The following is a 22,861-nucleotide window of genomic DNA, read 5'->3' on the forward strand; positions in this document are numbered from 1 at the left end:
TCCGTTACGTGCAATCAGGAATCCGGTTGTCCGTAGTGAAACGACTGTACAGCTGTCTGAAGCTTCTTAACCTAAGCTGTATTTATTTGTCACCGTCGAAGAAAATTCGCCGCGCTCGTCTGCTACTCACTCTTCACTCTCCTCTCGCTGCGTTCGCAATCTCATTAAAGCTTTATCCGCGCCACGGGAGTTGATTAGTGCTGCGCGTTACGGAATTGCGTTTCCGATGACAATTAAATGTTCAAGCTGCGAACGTGGTCCTTTGCTTCAGTCGATTCTAGCGACGCTTTCGTCTAAAACGGTAGAGAGAGAAAAAGAGAGAGAGAGAGAGCGTTGGATCTTGTGAAATATTATAAAACCTGTAACCCATTGTCTCGTTATATGGATATTACAAAGATTCCAATAATTATATACTTTTCTATGTACACAGTATGTACAGTAGGTACTGTATAGGCAAGAGAAAGATTTATGATCTTATTGGGACTATAATGAATATATAATGAATATATATGACTATAAATGATGACGTTATTGAGACTATAACCACACTGAAACTTAGTTATACAGCAAAATTCACTTGTTTCGTCAAACTTCTCCTTGTCATTATTATACGGGGATATGCACACTGCGTACAGGAATCTTCCATTAGTATTATAATAGATTTAATTAAATCCAGAGATACGATGCCGTGTAACACGGCTAAACTCACCTGTAAAGTATCTTTATCACGAAATGAAATACTTATAAGTCCGATTCGAATAATAGGGAGATCTTTAACCTGTACGATAAAAATATTCGTTTATCGAAAAAGAATCAGACATCTCGGGAATAGAATGTCATATTCGAGTTCTTTAAGCAACGTGCTTTTTGCGGACGATTCGCGGGGACGAGCATAAACAACGATCCTAGAGATGCGTAGGGTGAATTACTGGGCGAGACGACGATTCAGAGATCGAATAAGATGTCACTGGCCATCGTCCAAGTTTTAAGACCCCCATTATTTCGCCATTAAAGTTCTTTCGCCGGCCGGTTTTTGCCGGCCGCGACGAGTCCGCCGATACTTTTAGTAAATTAATTTTCTGCCGCCGTCTGTTCTCAACTTAATGATCCCCAAAAGAAAAAGCAATATTTATTGCTCGCAACTATTCCTTCCCTCGTTTCTTCTGTCGCCCGGTCGGTAAAGCACCGACATCGGGACCTCTGCCAGCGATATTTTCCTTTTTTTTCTTCTCTCTCTCTCTCTCTCTCTCTTTTCTCCTTTCTACGTTTCACTCTCTTACATTTACGTTGCTTGTGTTCTTCTTTTTTCTATTCTGGTCCTCTCTTTGCGTCGTGCCTGATTGCTTCCTGGCCGGAGGAAATATGAGCAGACGTTTATAGGATCGCGAAGCGGCAAGAGCTGAGCGCGCGATTATTTATGGCGTTTGTCGAGCGTTGTTAAATAACTGATACGTTACGCGAGCAAGGTGAGACATCTTAATGATCCCTCGCCAGGCAAACACGAGAATTTCCCGGTCCCGGCGAGGTCGATATAAAAAAAGTGATGATGTAGTGGCCGAGAGTGACCCGGTGATTTTGTCGCAGAAAATTCCTTTGACATTTCGTTTCATAAATTTTTTGCCAGTATTCTTTTGCAGCGCTTGTGAGAAGTTCCTCGAGCTTGTTTTATAACGAGCAAATGTTGTAGAAACATCTTTAGATCTTTTATTTCAGTATGTAAGCTCTTTGTATTGTACAGCACTTAAATTCAAACAAAGAAAGGGGAAGAAAGAATAAAAAAATAACCTCGTCTGGAATTAAAGAAAATAGCAGTTTCTTAAATCTTCCCCTAATTCCCCTGACGATGTTGAAAGAATAGGAATTAAACTCAAGTATCCAAAATTTTCGATATGATTCATCTCATCTCTTCTTCCATGGAAATTAACCATTTGTCCTAAGTTCAAATGTTCCTTCGCCATTTTCCACAGTCGAAGATGCGGCCAGCAGGCTATGTCCCAATTCGCGCCGTTTTCAAGCTGTGTAATTCCCTCCCGTTGCTACAACACCTGCCCATCGTTGGAAGCTCGGCTGAATCTTAAGCAGAAAATTCAATATTAGCGCTTCGGGGTGGTATTGTTAAGTTCGTGTAGCCGCTTAGACCGATTTCATCTGACTACGGCAGTGGCATTATTCTTCTATGAAATTTTCCGCGCTAAAAAAGTTAAATATTGGGTAAGTCGTCCATGGTGCAAGTTTTGAGGGTTAAATAAAGTGTATGGTTCAATAAAGAGTATTTCGGAATGATGAAATTGAGAAAAAATATCCTCATCAATATAGTTCAATAAATAAAAGACTTCTAGAAGTCCTTCCAAATTAAGCTATAGCTAACCTATAAAATTGACAATATACATGATGCAGCTGAAAATTAAAATGATTTATGTATATTATTAACCTGTTCTTCTCAACCTTCTTCTTTCGTTATAGTTTACCTATCGTTTCAAATCATAGAATGTATGTATATTTATTCGGAAAACAGTCTTTGAATCGCCCTGTACTTGTTCATGAAACCGTATTAAATCCCTGTTTCGACGTTGCCCTTTTCACCCAGCGATGGAGAGCTAGCTCTCGATACGGGGATGAAGATAAATATCGTCTGTGATGAAAATAAAATCCTTGATGTAGGTTCGACGTGACTCGGCTTTAACATGTCACCCCGAAGAGGTGGCTTCGCCAAAAGCGTGCTCGACGTGCCATACAACCGCGTCTAGGTTAATAGGAGCGATTTTTACGCGCTGTCTTGTCACGTGACCACTAAAGCGCGCTTGGTCGCGCCCCCTTTTTCTTTTACTGGACGTCCATCTTCTTTCTTCGATGACATGATGAATTCGATGGATACAATATGTTCTTCGTTTGTTTCTCTGTCGCGTGTTTGATGTTGAATTAATGGAAGTTGTTTGTCAATCTGGATGACCAACCAAATAGATTGCGTAACTTGGAAATTGACGTTATGAGTGTTGGATATCGGTGTTCACAGTGATCTAACAATAGCTATGATAATAGGTTAGGTTGGTAGGAGGTGAGAATTATTCGGATTGTGATTATGGAGAAGAGTATTGTGAAAAGGGTTGATACGGTATATATTCTCCCATGTGTTGTTAAGACTATTAAAAAATTATTATTAAACCGTTTATGTGAACGTTGGTTATATTATGTACACTGAATCTAGTATTTAATTACTAGACAGTCAATGTTTATACAGATTCATATCTTTGCTAATACAATTAAAGAAATGGAACTCAAGCAAAAATTTGATTCATCTATTAAATATTACCATACGAGTATCATACTTTAGATGATTTAAATTTCTCATACATTCACAGTCTAGTAATTACCAACGTACTATCGAAATTTTCTAACATTTATCCTCTATGCTAATTTTCTATTGATTTTTGCATCATCTATAAACTAAAAATTATAACCTACACAAATAACCTTCGAAATACAATGCCAATTTGCGAAGCAATAATGCTGATTCTTCGCTGTCTCTATTACAGGCTTCCGCCGCCGCAGCAGCAGGTGACAGTCGGTTCTCTGGGTGGTGGTTTGGGTGCAGCCGCTGGAAATGGTGGTACCGGCACGGTGGGCGCCCAAGGTCAAGCCATGGTAATGCCAGGATTTCCACTTCGCGCTGCAGCGGTGCCGCATTATTCACCGTATTCGCCGTCACGTTTTCACATCGACAAACGGTGCCAGCACAGATGCTCCTGGAAGTGTTTCTCGATCGCACTGATCCTCCTCGCTGTTGCGCTGACAGCGATGCTGGCTTACTTCGCCAGTAAGTAAACAAAATATAACCTGGAATATTCGATCAACTAATAAGCTTACGGGAAGTCTCGTGAATTTTAAAAAGCATCCATGTCTCGTCGTTCTTATTTTATTTTCTGTTTGCCTTGAAAATTAAGTTAATGGGTTTTAATGCCAGAGAATGGGATTTAAAACGAAAACTAATAATGATTTACAGTATAGGATATTGGTATCGATTTCGAGGTTAAGTGTCGTGAATGCAACAATGTTGAGTAGATGAGTAAAATCGAAATTCTTACCAATATTCGATAAAAGCCGAGATATATTTTATCCATTTTATTTTATTTTGTAACTATTGTGAATCGATCAAGTTACCTAACCTTGACATCACCAAACCAAAAAGCATCAAAAGTTTAGCACTTTCCACCAGTTCGATTCCATTGAAATTCACCGTTAACCATATCGTGAATTTTTGGGAGTTCAGAGGACTCGAATTTGGTTTGTGGTGAATCGATGCACAGGCATGCTGAGAAATTCGCCAGTGCGGTTCGCGGTAGCGCGAAAATGGCCGCGATCAAAGGGTCGTCTGCGCGGAATCAAAATACAGTTAATTTATCTATTATGTATGAGTGGGTTCGACGATCGGTCGGTAGCTAGCTCTTATTTACGCCGGCCTCCGTGAATTTATCGCCACTCCGCCCGGAAAATCCTTCTGCCCGTTAATCCGCAGTTTACGCTACAATAACTCATTATCAAGTTGCAGATTTGGTTAGGGAGACGAGATGCTCGGTCGAAATTCACCTGGACTTCGATTTGCCTAACTTGCAATATATAATCTGGCTGCGGACGGAAACACGAGAGTTTCTCCTCTCCGTTGAATTTCGATTTAATGAAAATGATTCCTTGAGACTGCGGTGTACTGTTGGCACTACTGGATGTCAGATAGAATGGAAAATTTAATAGAAAAAAGATTTTATATGATAAGTTAATCTTTTAGTTTCAATATTTAATGAGTATATTTCATCCCTATTTTTAGAGGTTAGGATTTATACAGAGCGTCTCAAAATTATGGATACATATTTGTTGGCACATATGGTTGACAGACCTGTTACCAAGTGTGTATTATTATTAAAATTATCATTATTAATTGTCAGATTATAGAGCTGAAATTAAAATTCATCTAGCATTTCACCTGCTCCTCTATATCACTCGCATGTGTACTGTTAACGCAAAACGATGTAGGGATCGAAAATTTTTCATGGTGCTTTCTGCTTTTCTAACCGTGCCATTCCATCTCATTTTCCTACTTGCTGTGAAATATGTTCACTGGTCTTCTGTCGCCAAACGAGGACTCTCTTTTTTAACATAATATTTCAATAAAATTCTGCTGCCTGTGAATCATTCGATAAAACTTCTCTATTTTTAACAGAATGTTTTAGTCAAAGTTGATCAAACCATTAATCGGTGAAAATCTAGTTCTTTTTCCCATTTGCAAGCGAGAATGTGTCTCATTTGGTTTATTCTTTGTCCGTGCCGTTGATGTTGGGTTTTTAAAGGTAAAAATATTTAACAGCAACGTGTACGACATTATTTTCTCAGCAAAGCTTTCAATATGAAGGAATTTGTTCCCAGTGACAATTTTCAGTGAAAATCATATAGTTGTAAAATACTGTAGTCTGTAGCTGTACAAAGCTGCTTTAATTTTCACCGAGCAGAAAGGGAAGCTGCTAGATCTAGCAGCGAACGTAGATATTCTCCCTTGGTCTATACACCGGCGAATTAAATACCGTTTAACGACGGAAGTCCGGATCTTCGATAGGAAGCGCGCGGAGCCGCGCAGTAAACGTTACTAGCGCAATGGTTCGTTTAGTAGCGAGCGGCGGTTGCCTTCATCCGGTTGGGGGAGAGGTGAAAATATTGCCGACCGATGGCGAGGAAGCGCTTCGACAGCGTGGCCCGTGTTTCCGGCCAATAATGATCAGCCTCGAGAAACACTATGTTCTCTCTCTCTCTCTCTCTCTCTCTCTCTATCTATCTCTATCTCTATCTCTATCTCTCTCTTTCTCTCTGCCTCGTTGTTCATTGGGGGGAGTGTAAAGGGTGAGCTTGAACGGTCACGCGAGAATCGATCGTGCGAGAAACGGGGGAGATATCGGCTCGATTTTGACACCTAGGGAAATTGAGAGACGAGAATTTCTGTTTTAGTATTATTAAGTGCTGACATGATTGTATCATGATTTAAAGAAGTGATAATATTATTCTTAGTTGCTTCAAAGGTTGTAGGTATATTGTTATTGACCTTTTTAAAAATTTAATCAATTTAGTTGGCAGAGGTTAAGCAGGTTAGGAATAACATTTCTGATATGTTACAGCATTTCACAGATTTCTGATGAAGTAAGCGATAATAATTGTTAGTGCAGTCGAAAGTTGTGGACGTAATTTATAAAATAAGTAGATACGAATTGGAACGAAATATTATATGCCCGCCGTAAAATATTTGGCCGTGACTAGGGAATTATAGTGACTTTTATCTTTATCCGTTAATAAGATGCCCGTCACCATAGTTGCGACTTTGAGACGTACAGACGATACAGGTTTTACTGGCAATAAATTTAGGATCTTCGGGAGCTTATGAGGTCGATTCAAAGAAAATCCTTCCATTCCACGATAGGCATTAACCTCAAATGGGAGCGGCTCCGGCGGTTCTTTCTTACCATGGTGAAATGTAGAGTGCGCAGTTAAGACCGTATTTTTGCCTCTTTCTGTCTCCTGATAGTCGTGTTTATTGTAGATTTTGTGGCTCAGTTACTGGAAGGATAAATCGATTTATCTTCCAACTTATTAGTTGATGGTTTCGACGTTGACCTCTCTAAATTTCGTATCTACACCTTTTATTACATATTTTTAGTACTTTTCTTGAAAGTATGGTCGAGTATTTGATTGCTCGATCATAATAACGAATGTCTGTGTACCAATTTTACAAATTCAAAAAATCACCTATAAAAGTAATTGCTCGACGGAATAATTTCCAACAGAAGCTATTTTCTACCTTATCTTTTTTTAAATATCTAAGAGAGAATCTACGGCATAAACTATCCCTCGCTAGAGTCCAACCTAGACGCTTACGCGAAAAGCCACATACTTAAAACTGACCTATAACACGCACTGAAAACACTTAAAAGCTAGCTCGCAAGCACTTTGCAATAAAACTTTCACGAGTTCCAACCCACGTTTCTCCTGGCTCCTCCGCTGATTAACTATTCCGCGCGGTAGTTGTGAAGGGGCGTAAGAAACGTGAGATCAAAGAGTAGCACAGGTCCGTAGTGGTAAGAATCCAGGGAAAGAGTAGCTTAGCCGGCGCCGTTACACGAAAATTGCATCGACGAAATGGTGGAAAAAAGGGACGACGAAAGCCGGCTAACCGATTAGAGAAATTAACGCCTGCTCGTTATCTGCGCGAAACACTGGCTCCCTCCGGTAGTGATGCGGTAGCCTGACGAAATTGCGTTTTTGCATTCGGTCCGACTCGACAAATCCCTGAATCCGAAGCCCTCGCGGTCAAGGTCTTTGTTGTGCCAGAATTACGGTTTATCTTTTCGAAGGTGGAATAAAGGGGATTTCGTAGGAAAGAAGGGAAGCTGAGTTAGAGATTGATCGTATTGTTTCTTAGATGTATATAGTTCATGGTAAAATTGTGTATCGTACAGTTTTGTTATATTAGATGTTAGCAGCACACATTAAGAATTGTGTACAAGTAAAAATATTATACAGAAAATTATTTTCTCTGTTATGTTAATATTATTAATATAAAAATGGCGTCTTTTTAGTTATCAGTATAAATATTTATTTTGACTTGGGAAGAATTAAGGAAGTTAATCGTGGAAACTTAGACAGAAAGATTGCAGGTTGTTCAATACGATTGTAGTGACGCGTCTGCTCATTGCTAGTTGTTTCTCCGTAGTAAAGCGTAATGAATTGCCTGATTATTGCTCGCCGTTTCCACTTAAGAGAGTCGCGACGTATGCCTGACCATTGCCCGTTGTTTCTACTTAAGAGAGCTGCGGTAAATGTCTGACCGTAGGGCGTTGTTTCTACTTCAGAGAGTCGTGGTAGTAAATGTCTGTCTATTTCTTGCCGTGTCTACTTACAAGAGGGTTTGACCATTGCCTGGATTATCTACTGTCCAATGAACTCGCTAGTTTTCTATGCATTACGTTCACATTCTACTTATCTGTAGTTCTTCTTAACTCGTATTACAGCGTACCTTGCAGATCTGTTGAAACAAATGAAACAAGAGTTTCTTTCGATATTGTGTCTTTTTTTTTTGTAAATATATCGGATATGAGAGTTAAGTAAAAATAATCATACATGTATAGGAAAACGAATGCAATTTGTACTTGTAAAAGTATTACGTCGTTATTTATCCTATAATATCGTAACCGATAAAAAAAGCACATTCACAAAAGTGCTGCAGTTCCATTTGAAAGACACATTTTGTACAAAGATGCAGATAAAGAAAGTCTAATTTAAGAGAATTGGATGTTCCCGAATATAATTCAATTTTTGTAAAACAGGATCTTTTATAAAATTCATGGAAAGCCCTGAAAATTTCGACACTTTAGTAGAATACTCTGTATATAAAACATTCTCGAGTTACCCTTACTGAACTGTCCCTTGAATCCGGCGTCTGCATTCTTCTTTCTCCTCTTCTTCCGTCCACCCCGTGTCCCTTTCTCTCGCGTGTCTGAAAAGCGGAAGGAAGAAAAGAGGAGAAGATTGCAAAGCCGGATCGGCCTCGAGGAGACTTCGCCAGCTGTTATTTCTGCATTCCGGTAAATCGAGTCGGGAATCCAATCTGCCTGTTTGCTACTGCATCCAAACTACCCTCTTCCACACCCACGCCTCTCTTTTTTCCCTTTATCTCTGTCTCTTTCGTCGTTACCCTCATTTTCAGTCTGTGTTTCTCCCTGGTCTTCGAGACGGTTCAGGATCTTCCTGGCTAGACCGACATCGTTCTTTGAAATTTTCGTAATGTGATTTCTCAAATGAATTTTGTATAATTTTATATAAACTATTATTGACACTCTATGTATCTGTAGATCCATTAATTTTTTCCATTAGTATTCTTTTCACGTGTATGTTTGTTTTATGCTTGTTTGTTTGTCTTAGATTGACTAACCTAACATTTATTAGATCTAGAAACGGTTATTAGATCTAGTAAAAGGTTATTCGTATAAATATAATTATGAATGATTCAACGAATAGAAAAACAGAAATGGAGAAAAAAAGAGAAGCAGATCGATCGGGACAGCTTCGGTTTTTCGACCCGCGGCTTTAAATATAGCTCTCATTACAGTGAACGTGCTCGACGTATTTGTTGTTGTTGTCACGACCGCTACCGAATCGTTGGCTATTAATAATCGCGAACGAATTTTTGTTCTCATTTCTTTTCACGGAACCGTGAACAAGGAATCGAAGCGTTTCATTGAAGACACCGTGCTCTAAGGGGAAACGAATCACCTCTTGACCACCGACATTTTTCCTTCCCCCGTCGAATGCCGATATTTTGATTTCTGCACGACTTCCTAGAGTTATCGTTGCGGTTAACTACGTGAACTTCGAAGGAAAATACTTATACCGAATACTATATCGTAGAAAATATTCTTCAGGATTAAAATCCTTTTACTATAATTATCTCACAAAGCACATTCACAAAAAGACCAGGACTCCTCGCGTAAAATTACTCGACTGTCTTGCAAATGAAATGGATGTACCTCTGATAATTTTAAACCTTTATAAACGGAAACTGTTTTGAAAATAGACCATTTAAACTTTTTCGAGTTCATTTCACGAAATATTTTAATATTGTACCAACATATATTTGCATTTTTAACATATTAGACATTGCAACGTGATATACAGAAATCCTCGAGGCACTCCCACTAATTTACTATACATAAATAACTAGGAAAAAGAAAAAAGGAGCAGAAAAAAGAAAAGTATTATCTCTCCGGCAACTTATATTTATACGATATTTTTTCCCCCGTTTCGTGCTCCAGATTTATCCCCCTGAGGTATTAACGCGCGGTTAAGCGTCACAACGTATACCTTTGTGTACGCGTACACCTACGTGTACCTTTCCATTTAATAAATTAGAAAGGGGACCGGTCTATCGTTGTCCCGACAGGATGCCTGAAAATTAAATCACATTTATGTAGCTGGCACTCGAAACGATGGGTCGCGAAAGGAGGAGGAAAGAATAGGAAGCTTTTTCGACATCGATTAGTTGAATTCACCGGCGAAGTTTACTTGGCAAACTGTGATTTCGACACCGACGACGTTACGACCTTACGAATTTCTCGTATGGAATTTCGGTGTCTTCGAATCAAATTAATTGGTTATCTCGAAGGAAACATTTTGTACAAATAAAAAGTTCTTCGATTTTCGTTTAGATATTTTCTAAAGCTTCCTTGATGTTTCTTCCGAGGGAACTGTATACTTCATTGCGTGCGAAATTTCATTTAAGAAAAATAACGAGATTCCTTTTTGCCCACCTTTAGCGACCACCGTAGAAAAATTTCTTACACATCAAATGCATCGATTTAAAAGTATTGAAATAAATATCTGCAATGAAAACTGAGATTGTAGATCGTAATACCTTCTTTCAGTACCAGTGAAAATTATTTACATATTACATTTATTAATTTACAGGATATTCTGTGTATATTTAACTGAAAAACGCAATGTGTAAGAATTATTCATCTTTTATAAGGCGACAATTTTTATATTCAGTACACTGCCAACTAATTCTACATTGCCAAGACTGTTGCTTTATTTGATTCTGGGATTATTAAATAGACGTTCCCATTCTCCTGAACATTTTGAAAATATCGATGGCCACTACCTTAATTATGCTGTTGGCTATTTTACACGACTGTATGAATTTATTATCTAGTTTTAAAACGCTTTTGTTTTCCCACCTGACAGATTGTCTCTTGTTTATACCATACACGTAGAATCTATTTATACAAAGATCTATTAAAAACCCAAGAGATTTACAAGTAATTTAAAGACAATATTTTATTCGTATAAGTAAACTGTAGAAAATCCAAAGTTGTTGAAAATATTGAGAAACAATTATGGCGACTTGATTTGTTGGAAATTATACTACTATCAGTGGATTAGAAGGAACGACAGTCGGATCGATGGTAAACATTTCATTAAAACGCACGGAAAGAAAGCGGAAGCATAAGGTGGGCGTGGAAGAACGGATAATCCTTCGATAATCCGGGAATCATTCTCGGGAATGAATCGCTCTATCGATCCGAGGGAATATAATTGAAAAAGTTGTTCCTTTGCTCTCGTCAGTCGAGTTGCCTGTCGTTCCCAGCCGACTTCACCTTTTCCCTGTCTGGAATCAAAGGGTGAATTCAGGTGCTAGGCTGGCTACCCTGTTGGGATAGAAGGGGGGGCGTGTTTCATCCTTCAACCGATTTCAAATTTCCGGCGATTTTGATGATGAAAGTTCACTGTCTCCGCCATCTCATACAGTTTCCCTTTTAATACGTTTGTTACCTGTAGCGTGGTATTATACTCTTCACAATTAAAAGCGTGTAATAGCCATTTAAAAATATTGAAAAGCCGACTACCTTGTGATTACCTGTTATTATGTATTATATTAAAAATTTTCTGATCGTTTCTATTTTTGAAATTTCACGCTGTTGAATAGATCGATGATTAATCTCGCTGAGGTGTTTCTAGTTTATCAATTTGAGAATGCGGTGCAAGGAAAATTTATCTAAGGTGAACAGTTTTGAATTTACACGAAATATTCACGCAATGAGTAAGGAATTAGGTTAGATTAAATCTTAAGCGATATATTTTAAGTTTAAGGAAGCTCGCGTTTAGTAGTCGTACAATATTTCAGCTTTCAACCATCGTTCTGAAAACTACAACTTTCTACATTAACCTGGAAAACAAATTTATTTATTAAAAGAAATAATAACAATAAATTCTACCCGACCAACGTCTATTTCACCAACTCACCCAATTTTAATAAATTATTAAACTCCGATCCTCTCCATATTTACCTGACAAATTTCGTGCGCCCCTGACCTGCGGCTCGCCCACAGGGAAATACCAAGCTCATCTTCAAAGTCGAACTTATTTCGAGTTCCGCTATCGTGAATTTCAATCCACTTGTGCTACGGTACAATAAAATTCACCAAACGTACCTCCGCACGTACTCGTTTTAACGTGAAAACACAGACAGAGCGAAAGAGAAAGAGAGAGAGAGACGAATTCGCAATTCGAGGGTTAGCCATGGTTTCATCGTGATCGGTATACGGGTGCGCGCGTATATACGCATGCATGCGGAAGAGAGGCGGTCGTGTGACACACACGTAATGCACGTAGAAGGGGCGATTGGCGATCGACGCGAAACGAGGACGAAAACGACGCCACGGTTGCTCCTGATGCTCGCGAAATAAGGTCAGTTCACAGTTCGCTGCAACTCAATTTCTAACGATAGTTACATAACGAGCAGCGTCGATCTCACGGGGACGCTCCTTCTTTTCCAGTTATTTCGCAGCGCACGGTATCCGCAGCTAGAGTTAGTCGATTCCCATGCTCTCGCGTGCATAGTGCCGAGGGAGGTATATAGAGGTCGCATGCGTGCTTTTCCACGCGCGGACAGTAATTTGTCTGTCACCGCTGACGCGTGGAATCAAAGGGACGATGCTCGTAATTGGAGTTGCACGCTTGGTTCTTGGGGTTCGTTCGTTGTATCTTCTTTTTTTTCCCCTCTATTTTTATTTTCTTTTTCCTTTTTTTTTTTTTTTTTCGACGGAGAGGTAGAAAGTGCATTGACGGCGCAGAGTGTGCGATGAAGTTGATTGAGAATTCTGATGGAGAATAAAGGTCGAATATGTATTTTAGTATTCTTTTTTAATTGCTAGTCGTGACAATTAAACAAAAAAGGAGGATTGCAAGTTTTGGTAAGAGGTATCTGTTGCTTCTATTGTACTGTGCATGTGCGATCAAACGAAAAAAATAATTTCTATTAATAGGAGGATAAGAGAGATTGGAAAAAATTGATCTTACCGTTAAATGCGCATTCTGACACCGAGTAGATTCTGTATACGCAACAGACAGACGATCTGAATGATTGACTACATGAACATCAAATAATCGGCATAACTAACAAAAACCGATGATAACTAACAAAAACCCAATACAGACAGATCTGTTAACAGATCGCAATCAAAAGTCGACCCAACAAATATACATATCAATCGTCGACGCGCTAATGGAACACGCTCGTACAATGTCGTACATGTGAGAATTCTATTTGTCGGCCCATGAATTTAGCCGGATGACGCGGAAAAGAAAATATTAGCCGACATACAAATTACCGTTTCCATCGATATGACACGGATCTCACCTACGATTGATCGGTTTTCGTCTCCGCAGATCACGCGACTTTTACGCGCGAATGTTATTACGATAAATCGAAGGAGTTCGTAGCGTCTTATTCTAGTTACCTCATCATTGAATCTTTTCACTTTCTTTACATTTAAAATTTAATTGATATTTGGATAACATAGAAACGTTTGTAATAATGTTCTTGTTCGATCCTATTAATTTAAAAACTGAACAGCGATTCGTTTTATCGAATAGAAAAACAACCAATAAGGATACAGAAATTTATATTTGTACAAGGAAAATAGCAAATAGGTAGATACCGATAAAGAAAGCAGCAAAAAAGCAAATAAGCAATCGATCAACTATGGAGCGATAGTTTATGTGGAAGCACGAACGAAAGGAATTGTAAGCCAAATCCATTTCTAGGCTGACGAGATTGAAATCGATTAAAATAATAAAATGAAAATACCGAAAAAGAAGAGAAAGAAAATAAGGAAAAAAGAAAGAAGAGGAATAGACAAGTTAGTGAGAAATACTGATGAACAGAACGTGATTTTCTATTTGTTAGATTGTTCGAACGATGGTAATACGTTAATTCAATTAGCCAAGAGCACGAAGGCAACGAACGCGTTGATAAGCCAAGAGGTCGTTAGACACGTTGTATTGTAAGTGGTATGAGGAAGAACGGCAAAGGGGTGGGGTGTTCGCTTTTAAAAAGTCTCGTTAACCCGCGTAATTAATTCGCTGCTGGCGGACGCGAACGCGGCCACCGGGACAGATAATTAATTCAGCCATGACAATTCTCAGCCGCGGATAAGGATTTTATTGTGAGATTCATTGTGCCGCTTTAAATTTGATCGAACTGCCCTCTCATTGTCTGGAAGACATTAATATGGGTAAATGAAGAGAGCGATGTTTAGCGAAACTTGTGAGAAATACAAGCGTTATTTGTGTTCATCGTACGAAAAGATCGAAGAATTAAGTTAACAGATTCGTCGTAATCTCGTGTCATTGCTTATCTTGTTGAATTACATAAATATTTCACGTAAGTATAGTGACCCACGTCTAATCGTTTTGCAAGCATTAGCAAAGTACGATATTAGAAATTGGCTTAAGATAGTGAAAAATAATGAAAGTAATTAATGTAAAAATAAAATGTAAAAATAAATTAATAATATTAATGTAAAAATACAAAAAAATGGCAGTAAAAGATGTAAAAAAATTATGGGCTGTAGCATATAATTTGGTATTATTACTGGTTATACCCATATATTTAAAATGCGAAAAGATTAATGCGCCTGCAGATCCGTTGAAGAAATATCACTTTGACAAATTAGGGGGATTCCTCTGGAATTAGGTTTATGATGCCATAGTTACGTACGAGGGTATTTACGAGAGAGAATACCTGAAATTCAGGTCACCAATTTGGCTCGAATTTTGTGCAGAATTATACGTGTGTAATAATATCCGAAAAGTGTAGGAAGTAGCGTTCGAATTTTCTGGGAAATCGCATTTCAAGCTGTAAAATTTTTATGGTTAACAAGATTCTGTTAATTAAACGGTGGCGTTAAAGTAATCGAGCTTCGAAGAATCCCTCGTTTTAAACGTATTTCTCTCTGTGTTCATAATTTCTTTCGCGTTTTTTTAGTAGGCTTAAAAAATGTTTGAAACAATGATAACAATAATGATAATCATAAAAACACATTACTAAATTTCTGTTATATTTCTCACGTATAATTACGTTTCTGTATTTTTTTTTTTAAATAATCTTTACGATTTACGTATTTTAATTGGAGCTCTAACAAAACTCTAGTTAGTAGCTTTATCCATTTTCGTGAAAATTTACGTTCTCTATTCAATCTTGAGCTAATGTTTCGTTCATAAATACGTTGAGTATGTATATACAAACCGCCATGAAAGAGTATCGGGTGGCCTACTTCTTTTACAACCCCATTAATGTCGCGTTTCACATAAACAATATCGGTTTCTGAAACTGTATTTGTAGAATGTTACCGCAAATATGGCGAACGAAATACGTTAGTGGTGTTGTAATGAAGATCGTGCGTTACCAACCGAACTACAACTGTTTATAACTAACTAGAATCACCGTTGTTTGCAGTGAGAATTACTCGTTCCATACAAACCATAGTCATATGCAAGAAAATTTACGCATTCGTGAAGAAAATTGCACATCAAACATATGATACAATTTTTGCAATAAAAATAGCGTCTACGTATATATAAAAAGAAAAACGTTTCGCATTACGTATACACGTAACCTTCCTTCTATAACAAAAGATTGGGTAGATCGGCCAGAATCGATGTTTTACTATTCCATTCATCGTTTCTGATAGTTACGTTTAGATTTTACCGCCATAAAAGGTCGAAATCTATAAAGATCCTATGCACCTTCAACTTTCACATAAACGCAATTAAACTAAAAAGATCCTTAGCCTAATCAAAACCGATACACCAAAAAAAGATAAAGTGTACCGATTGAGAGTTCTATTCCTAAGAATTAAAAAAGTTATAGTTAAAAGTGACAAAGAATTTTATAAAATAGCCTAAAGTAGAACTTTCTAATCCGTTTGATCTTGAAGTAGAAAGAACGTACATTTTTATTGGCAAACAGGGAACCGGACCAATTACCAATGGCGGGTATTAAACGCAGAAACAGAGGCGCGGCCTTTGTCGTTCGGCTCGCCGCGCCGCCTTGAAAAGTTACCAAGGGTAGTCGGGCCGTGGAAATCTAGTGTCCCATCGTAATTCGAAAGCGATTATTCGAATTTATGAAGCCATTAGGACGCCACGGGACATTCCACCAAAGCCCTGTTCCTGATTCCTGGCGCAATAAAAGAGTCGCGTTACGGTGGTATTTTGTCTGAAGTGGCGGCCACCTACATTAAGAATATAACAAGCTGATTGCGTGCGCCTTTGTTGTATGAACGAAGCGTACGGTGTACGTGAACGCCTCTGTGTATGTTTATAAAGAAAGCTGGCCGACGATGGCACCGTAAACTTTCTTACGATGTAATATCGCGGTGGTCTAGCAACGTGGAAATTCTCGCGAGTGCGCCATTCTTTCCAAGATCGAGTGTTCTCCAGCGAAATGACGAATCTATGGGTCGTATCTTCCGATTGGCGCGGAAGCAGCTTGCGTTTAAATGGATAAATGTAAAACATGAAATGCTTGCTTTCTTATTTTACTCTATGTATTTATATATATAGAATAGGAATATGTATATGTATATTCTGCAATTGCTTTTCTAGAATAATAGGATTTTTATATTCCTCTCGAACGCAACGATTCGGTAGAACATCTTCCGGTTAGAATTCTTTGGTTCTCTTAGGTTTTCGTAGAAATGACGCGTAAGCAAAATTAAACGAAAATTCATGCTCTACCAATACGTGAAAATACAGATACAAATCCACTTTTAAACAAATAAAATAACTTTGATGTCTGCGCTTAAAACGAAAAGTGGTTCGATTAGTCGATATGCTTTTTAAAATCACGCGATCCGTGGAAACAAAGTTTTCACGTTCCATTCCACTTTGCCGTGTGTTGCTCTATGATACATATATCTCAAAGCTATTTTGAAAATTCGAACACTGTGAAAACATGATCAAGTAGAAAAAAAAATCTGTTTACTCTAAAACAGAACTGATCCTCCATATGTGTTATCGATATATCTCATGTGAGACGTGCAGTGTTTGATGTTAAAGGGGAAACTCTGTTTTCTTTTCAGCAGTGAGCTCCATGCGGCCGATAGACAGCACGAAATGCGTAGTGGTCCAAGACGTGAAGGCTGTCACTCATGAGAACGCGCACGTTCACGACCCGATATCAACGCAAATACCCACCGAAGGTAAATATCGAGCGGTATCAATTTGCATCCACTATGCATGATGTAAATACTCCGGTATACGACGTCTCGCGGTAATTGCTTTTGGGAGGCGTCTGCTACGTTCGAATGGCTTCCCCGGCCTGATATCGGCCGTCTCGTATATAACCATACAATGGCCACACTGAGAATAATATCGGTTCTGATGTGTAGCTACGTTCGTCGAGTTATTCTACTGGAACATTTGTCGCGAGACTAGGAGACTAAATAGCGCGAGAGACGTTTCCGCTTTGACCGTTAAAGTCGTTGAAGACACCATCAAAACAGAATACCCATATTTTCCTCGATATGAATTTTCTAATCTTTATACAAAAATATCTACTTGAAGATCTACTTGAACTCAATCACACAGTTATTCGATTATTATACATTTTCGAAAGAATATTCTGTACTCTCGTTCGTCGAATATTTTTCGTATCTTAGCTATGCAAATAATATCTTTATATTTTCACGTTCGTATAAAGAGGAAACTTTAAGATACTTTTACTCTAAAATACGTAGAATTACGCTTAATAAGAGCGCAGAACGTAATCGAATTGATGCTACTACGCAGAGTCGCTGCCGACGAGTACGGCAGAGCACTCGAGTGCGTCGGACAGTGCCGGGGACCAACAGAGTGACCCTCAGATTCAGCAATCAGCACAGCAATGGCCGGCGGTGCTCGAGCTGCAGGCGTACAACGTGGCTCACTCGGCTGTGATCTCGCCTTACCATTTCTGGAACACCGAGTTCCGGAACAAGCAGCCCGCCTTCATCCGACTGAACCTTACTCTACCCTGGGGCGCGAACTTCGCCGTCTACGGAAGACGAAACGTCGCCCCGAGTGTCACGCAATACGATTTCGTAGAATTCGTGAAAGGTGGCAGAGTGGATCATAGGCTGAAACGAGACACTAGCTCGGAGGCTGTCAGTTTCATGAAAACAGCTGCGACTGAAGCGCGATCTAGCGACAATCGGTCGTACCAACATGTGCTGATCAAAAGAACGATCGTAGAGCCGATGATGGTGAACGTTAGCCTGCTACAGTATCTGGATACCGGACGTTGGTTCCTTTCGGTGTATAACGACGAGTTGCAGCCATACAAGGTCACCCTGGTCGTGACAGAAGCCGAGGGGGTATCGACTACCTGCCCCAACGACTGTTCTGGAAGAGGATCCTGTTATCTTGGAAAGTGTGACTGCATCGATGGCTATCAGGTGTGTATCCTTAGGTTTCTTCGAAGACTACCGCGAGGTTAAGAAGGTTAGGAACTTTTAGGGTGGTGAAGTTAATGAAATACATGAAAAAAGTCTAGTTTCAATTGAAAGAAAGGAAGGAAAAAAGATACAGAATCAAAAGTTTTTTATTTTTTAAATAATTTTAATCTCACATTCTATCTTTTTAATGGTATGTTTCAGTACGTTCGATGCTTGTATAATATATTATGTGTACTGTGTGCTAAATTTGTGTCGAATCATTGACCTGTACGTTGTGCCGCTCCCCTGTTAGCCTCAACTGATGAGGTGAATACCTGTTATATAACAGGCAAGGTGGGGTCACTTTAATCGAGATCAAGTGGACAGGTAGAACATACGCTTCAGCTGGATAAATATATAACTACACTTACATTAATGTTACGTTAATTGATTACGGAACTGCGAACTGTAAGATTAATACGTGTAAAATTGCTGTTTATCTACCCATGTGCATATAAGCAGAACATTTCAAAAGAACACGTATGGTTCCGGCTAGAGATTAATTATTTTATAGGTAACATGGAAAACATTTCAACGTAAATTTCTTAGTTGCAATTATCGTTAATTACTAGTTTTTAGAAAATCAAAAAAAAAAAAAAAGAAAAAATCTACAAGCACTAGTTCGAAAATCGTAAAAATGAGAATTCACGATCGTGCATAATCATCGTATTTCAGTCTCAACGTAATATCGACAATAATTCTAAAGAATAACAGTCTTTATGCCATCCAATACCACAATTCCCTAGACCCACTGTCACAAATCTTGCACATAGTCGTAGGAAATCACCTCGAACGATTCAATTTGTCCATCAACCTCCTTCACGTAGCGATTCGAAAAGAATTACACAGCGATCGAAGCGATTAGATTGCGAAATGGTGTCGCTAAACTCGCTCGTCGATCATATTTATGGGAGAGCAGAGAGAATGGAAGATAATAGAAGAATCGATGAAAATTTCAGGGGGCCGATTGCAGTAAGAGCGTGTGCCCAGTGCTATGCTCGTCTCATGGACAATATGGTGGTGGTATGTGCCACTGCGAAGACGGCTGGAAAGGTGCCGAATGCGATATACCATTAGGAGACTGCCAAGTTCCTGATTGCAATCAACACGGACAGTGCGTCAGAGGATCGTGTGTTTGTAATCCTGGCTGGAAAGGCTCCTTCTGCGATGAACGTAAGTTAAAAACGTGTCTGGCTATTATAGATACTTAGTAGTTACTTTAACACAATTTAAAGCGTATTAAAGCTCAGATTGGAATCAGCAAACAATTTTTAAGTACTTTTGCTTTGCGTTGCTTCTGTTATCGATTGAAACGTGGAAAATGTTTGCAACAATTGACAAGAAGATTATTAGCAACATGATTTTCATACGAAATCAAATAATTTAAAAATTTTCTAATAATTTTAATGATAGCGCTAAAAGATACGAGAAGCCAAGTACAAAAATTTAAATACAAATTTAAGCATCATAAAAAATACTCTAATTTCATAATGGAATGGCCTAATAAAAATGCTAATGATCTTAGTCGCGTAAAAAAAGAAGAGAAAAGGTATACGAGGGTAAGGCGAAATACGGAGTATATAAGCGAAGTACGGAGGGCAGTGGAGTTCCGTTAGGCGAACGATCCAAGTCTGCGTTCGACGTCTAGTAACGACCCCTTAAGACCGATTGTTTAATCGGCTTCTCGCTCACCCTCGAATTACCAACGTTCTTGGCGATAAAACCGTGCAGAACTTACTTTCACCTAGCTGCGAGCACCCTGGAACGCAGGGTGCACGTCTATGTGATCCGGATTAAGATTGACATTGATAACGACACTGATAAGACAAGATTGACATTCTCAAAAAAAAAAAAAAAAAAAAAAAAAAGGAAAGAAGAGAAGCAAAAGACTCATCAACAAAAAGATTTATTGCAATTAGTTTATTAGATAATTAGGTCTTTTTTGACTAGCGCATAGTTAGCAATGCATTTTTCAATTTAATGGTACTGTCACTGTATTACACCTATCTCAGGATTTAAATCTATGCAAAGCTTGAGTGTGTTTCGCTTAAAAGCATCTTTGTGTAATAGATGTGGAACAAAAATAAAAAGAAAAAAAAAAGAAAAGAAATACCGCGAAACATGGAATGTAAATGTGGCCTTAAAACGGGACAGATGATCCAACTTTTGAGTTCATTAACGGCGACATTATGGGCAGAATGTGTACGAGCATGCGCACAACATCGCGCCATATTTTAGCGTTAAAAATGAGCAGCGGAAACGCGAATGCCTCTCCGACGAACGTTTACCTCTCGTCTATTTCTGCGTCGGATGTTGTTTCTTCATATTTGTCACACCGCCATTAATTTCCCCATAATTCAACCGTACGTCCTGCCCTCTACCGTACACCACTATCCGGACAGATTCAAGGTATTAGTAATGCACATTCCCTCATCCGCCAGGCGAGCGTATACCGTATGCCTCTGTGTATAACCTATAATTAATGCACGTTCTCTCGTTGAATTTACATATGGGTCAACCATTGCGGCAATTCAACCGGGCGATTAGTTTCGTCGTATTTAATGGTCGTTTTAATCCTTTCGACGAGCATCTTGCTATTGTTTTTGATTTAGTGTAACTGTGTCCAAAAGGAACATTGTAGAGACCTTTAACGTTACGATCCCATTAATCTTACTGCGGTCTACAAATTTTTATATCCTAACCTTGCTCTCGTTTTAACGAACAAAAACATCTTGTGTATTTTAAGAGAGACTTTAAACGAATAAACAGTGAAATTAATATTAAAATAGAACTTTTAGAGACAATCGAAGGACTGCAAATCAGTCCATTGGTATTATTCCATAAAACAGCAGTATTCTGTATTTATTGTTATAAGATGTTAATTATATTTTTTCAGGTTATGAACGATAATGAAATACTTTTAAAAGTCGAAGCACGTGAACAAAGCCAGATACGTATACAATATCTCATTTTTTATAATTACTATCATTTACATCACTATGATTTTCAATCCGTCAGTTGGAATTAGAATTACAGTTTACAATTACAATTACAGTTTGCTACTTGTAAATCATACGCGTCTTTCGCATCTTTCCGTTTAATGATATATTTCAGGAAGGAATAAAATTTGAGTTAAACGTCTTGAAAGTGTTCTTTGTTAGACCCATTCCGCGGAAGCGGGAATGGAAAAATGACGTTGTTGGAACGAATGGGGAAATTATTCGCGGAAAAAGAGACGCTTTGTCTCTGACACTCTTACGATTTCATCATAACGCTTCTTTCTCTATAATTCTTCAACAAACGATGAGATATATTCGTTTCATATTAAGATCTCGCGTTGGTACCGCGATGCAGAATGCATTTGTTCGGTGATTAGGTTACTAGAATTTCTGTCTCCTACATAGACCAAAGAATCTGTAGCATCGAAATCGTAACATTTCTAGTGTAATTTTATAACATAGAGATTGCCCGATAACTTTGTTCTCGCAAATGAAACTGCTTTTTATTTTGAATCGCTCATTAATGCTTTTAATTATTTCACGATGTTATCAATGGCAACTATATGACACGCTCGTGGCTTTTTCTGGTATATGTCATTAACGAAGTTTGAATATTTTAAGCGTTCATATTAATAACAGTTTCCAAAACTGGTCGAACTTCGTAGATTAGTTTTACCCTCCAAACTGGAGCCTCAATAGGTAGAAAGAGTACGTGTCGCGTAATTTTAACGCGAGTCTCTTTACACACAATTACATTGGTCCTCTGCAATAATGTCGATTATCACTTCACATAGAAGTCGCTTTTATCGTGTACTTCAGCGTTGTTAATTACATTTCACGGAGTACCATGTAGCTTTTATAGCTCCACAAAAAGGCATAATTAACGTTTACTGTATGATTATTATCATCATTTTACTCTTTGCTTCCTATAGTACCAACCAAAAACATGATAAAATGCATTCTTGTTGATATCTTCATTTCAACGAAACTTTATAAGTAAAATAAAAAAAACTGTTCTTCCCCTGCAGTCTTCATATTTATAAAACATCTTACACAATTTAAATAATGCAGCTGCCTCTCTATTCCTACACACCTTTTTATTAAAAAAAAAAAAGAAAAAAAAAGACTAATGTGATTTTTCTAAGAATAATCAGTTTCCTTATTGCTTCATTCTGTATAAAAATACCAATGTATCGTTGCAGTAAACATACCAATATATCAGTCGGCAAATACTGAGAGATCGCGTATAACCGGTCCCATACGACGCGAATGGTAGCGTGCATCGCGTCGCCAGGACGCTTCGGAATTAAGTTTCATAATTTCCCCGGGGCAGCTGGGATCCGCGGGAATAATGCAATTGTCCCGATGCCATAATTTAAAAAGTTGGTCCATTCGTCGGTGCCCAGGGCGCAATCACCGTCGACAGACCGGAAGGTGCCTCGTGTTCTTGAAAACAATGTTAAGTGTATTCATACCAGCAAGAGGTCATTGCAGAAAATTCGAGATAGTTGTCATATA

The 22,861-nt window shown here is 38.5% G+C and overlaps 1 protein-coding gene across 8 annotated transcripts in view; it reads left to right on the top strand.

Annotated features, from left to right (window-relative positions):
• Ten-a (Teneurin-a transmembrane protein) overlaps positions 1 to 22,861 on the top strand; it is a 697,656-nt gene that overhangs the window by 646,814 nt on the left and 27,981 nt on the right. For 7 of the 8 annotated variants that reach the window (XM_074111675.1, XM_072006525.1, XM_074111676.1 and 4 more), the window contains 4 exons: positions 3,534 to 3,814; positions 16,953 to 17,072; positions 17,662 to 18,305; positions 19,304 to 19,517. In XM_074111675.1, coding sequence (XP_073967776.1) covers positions 3,534 to 3,814; positions 16,953 to 17,072; positions 17,662 to 18,305; positions 19,304 to 19,517 — 1,259 coding nt within the window. The remainder of the gene's footprint in view (positions 1 to 3,533; positions 3,815 to 16,952; positions 17,073 to 17,661; positions 18,306 to 19,303; positions 19,518 to 22,861) is intronic. The other variant, XM_074111674.1, reaches the window with a different exon arrangement.

This window comes from Bombus fervidus, chromosome 1 (assembly GCF_041682495.2).
Source record: "Bombus fervidus isolate BK054 chromosome 1, iyBomFerv1, whole genome shotgun sequence".
NCBI classification, from domain to species: Eukaryota; Metazoa; Arthropoda; class Insecta; order Hymenoptera; family Apidae; genus Bombus; species Bombus fervidus.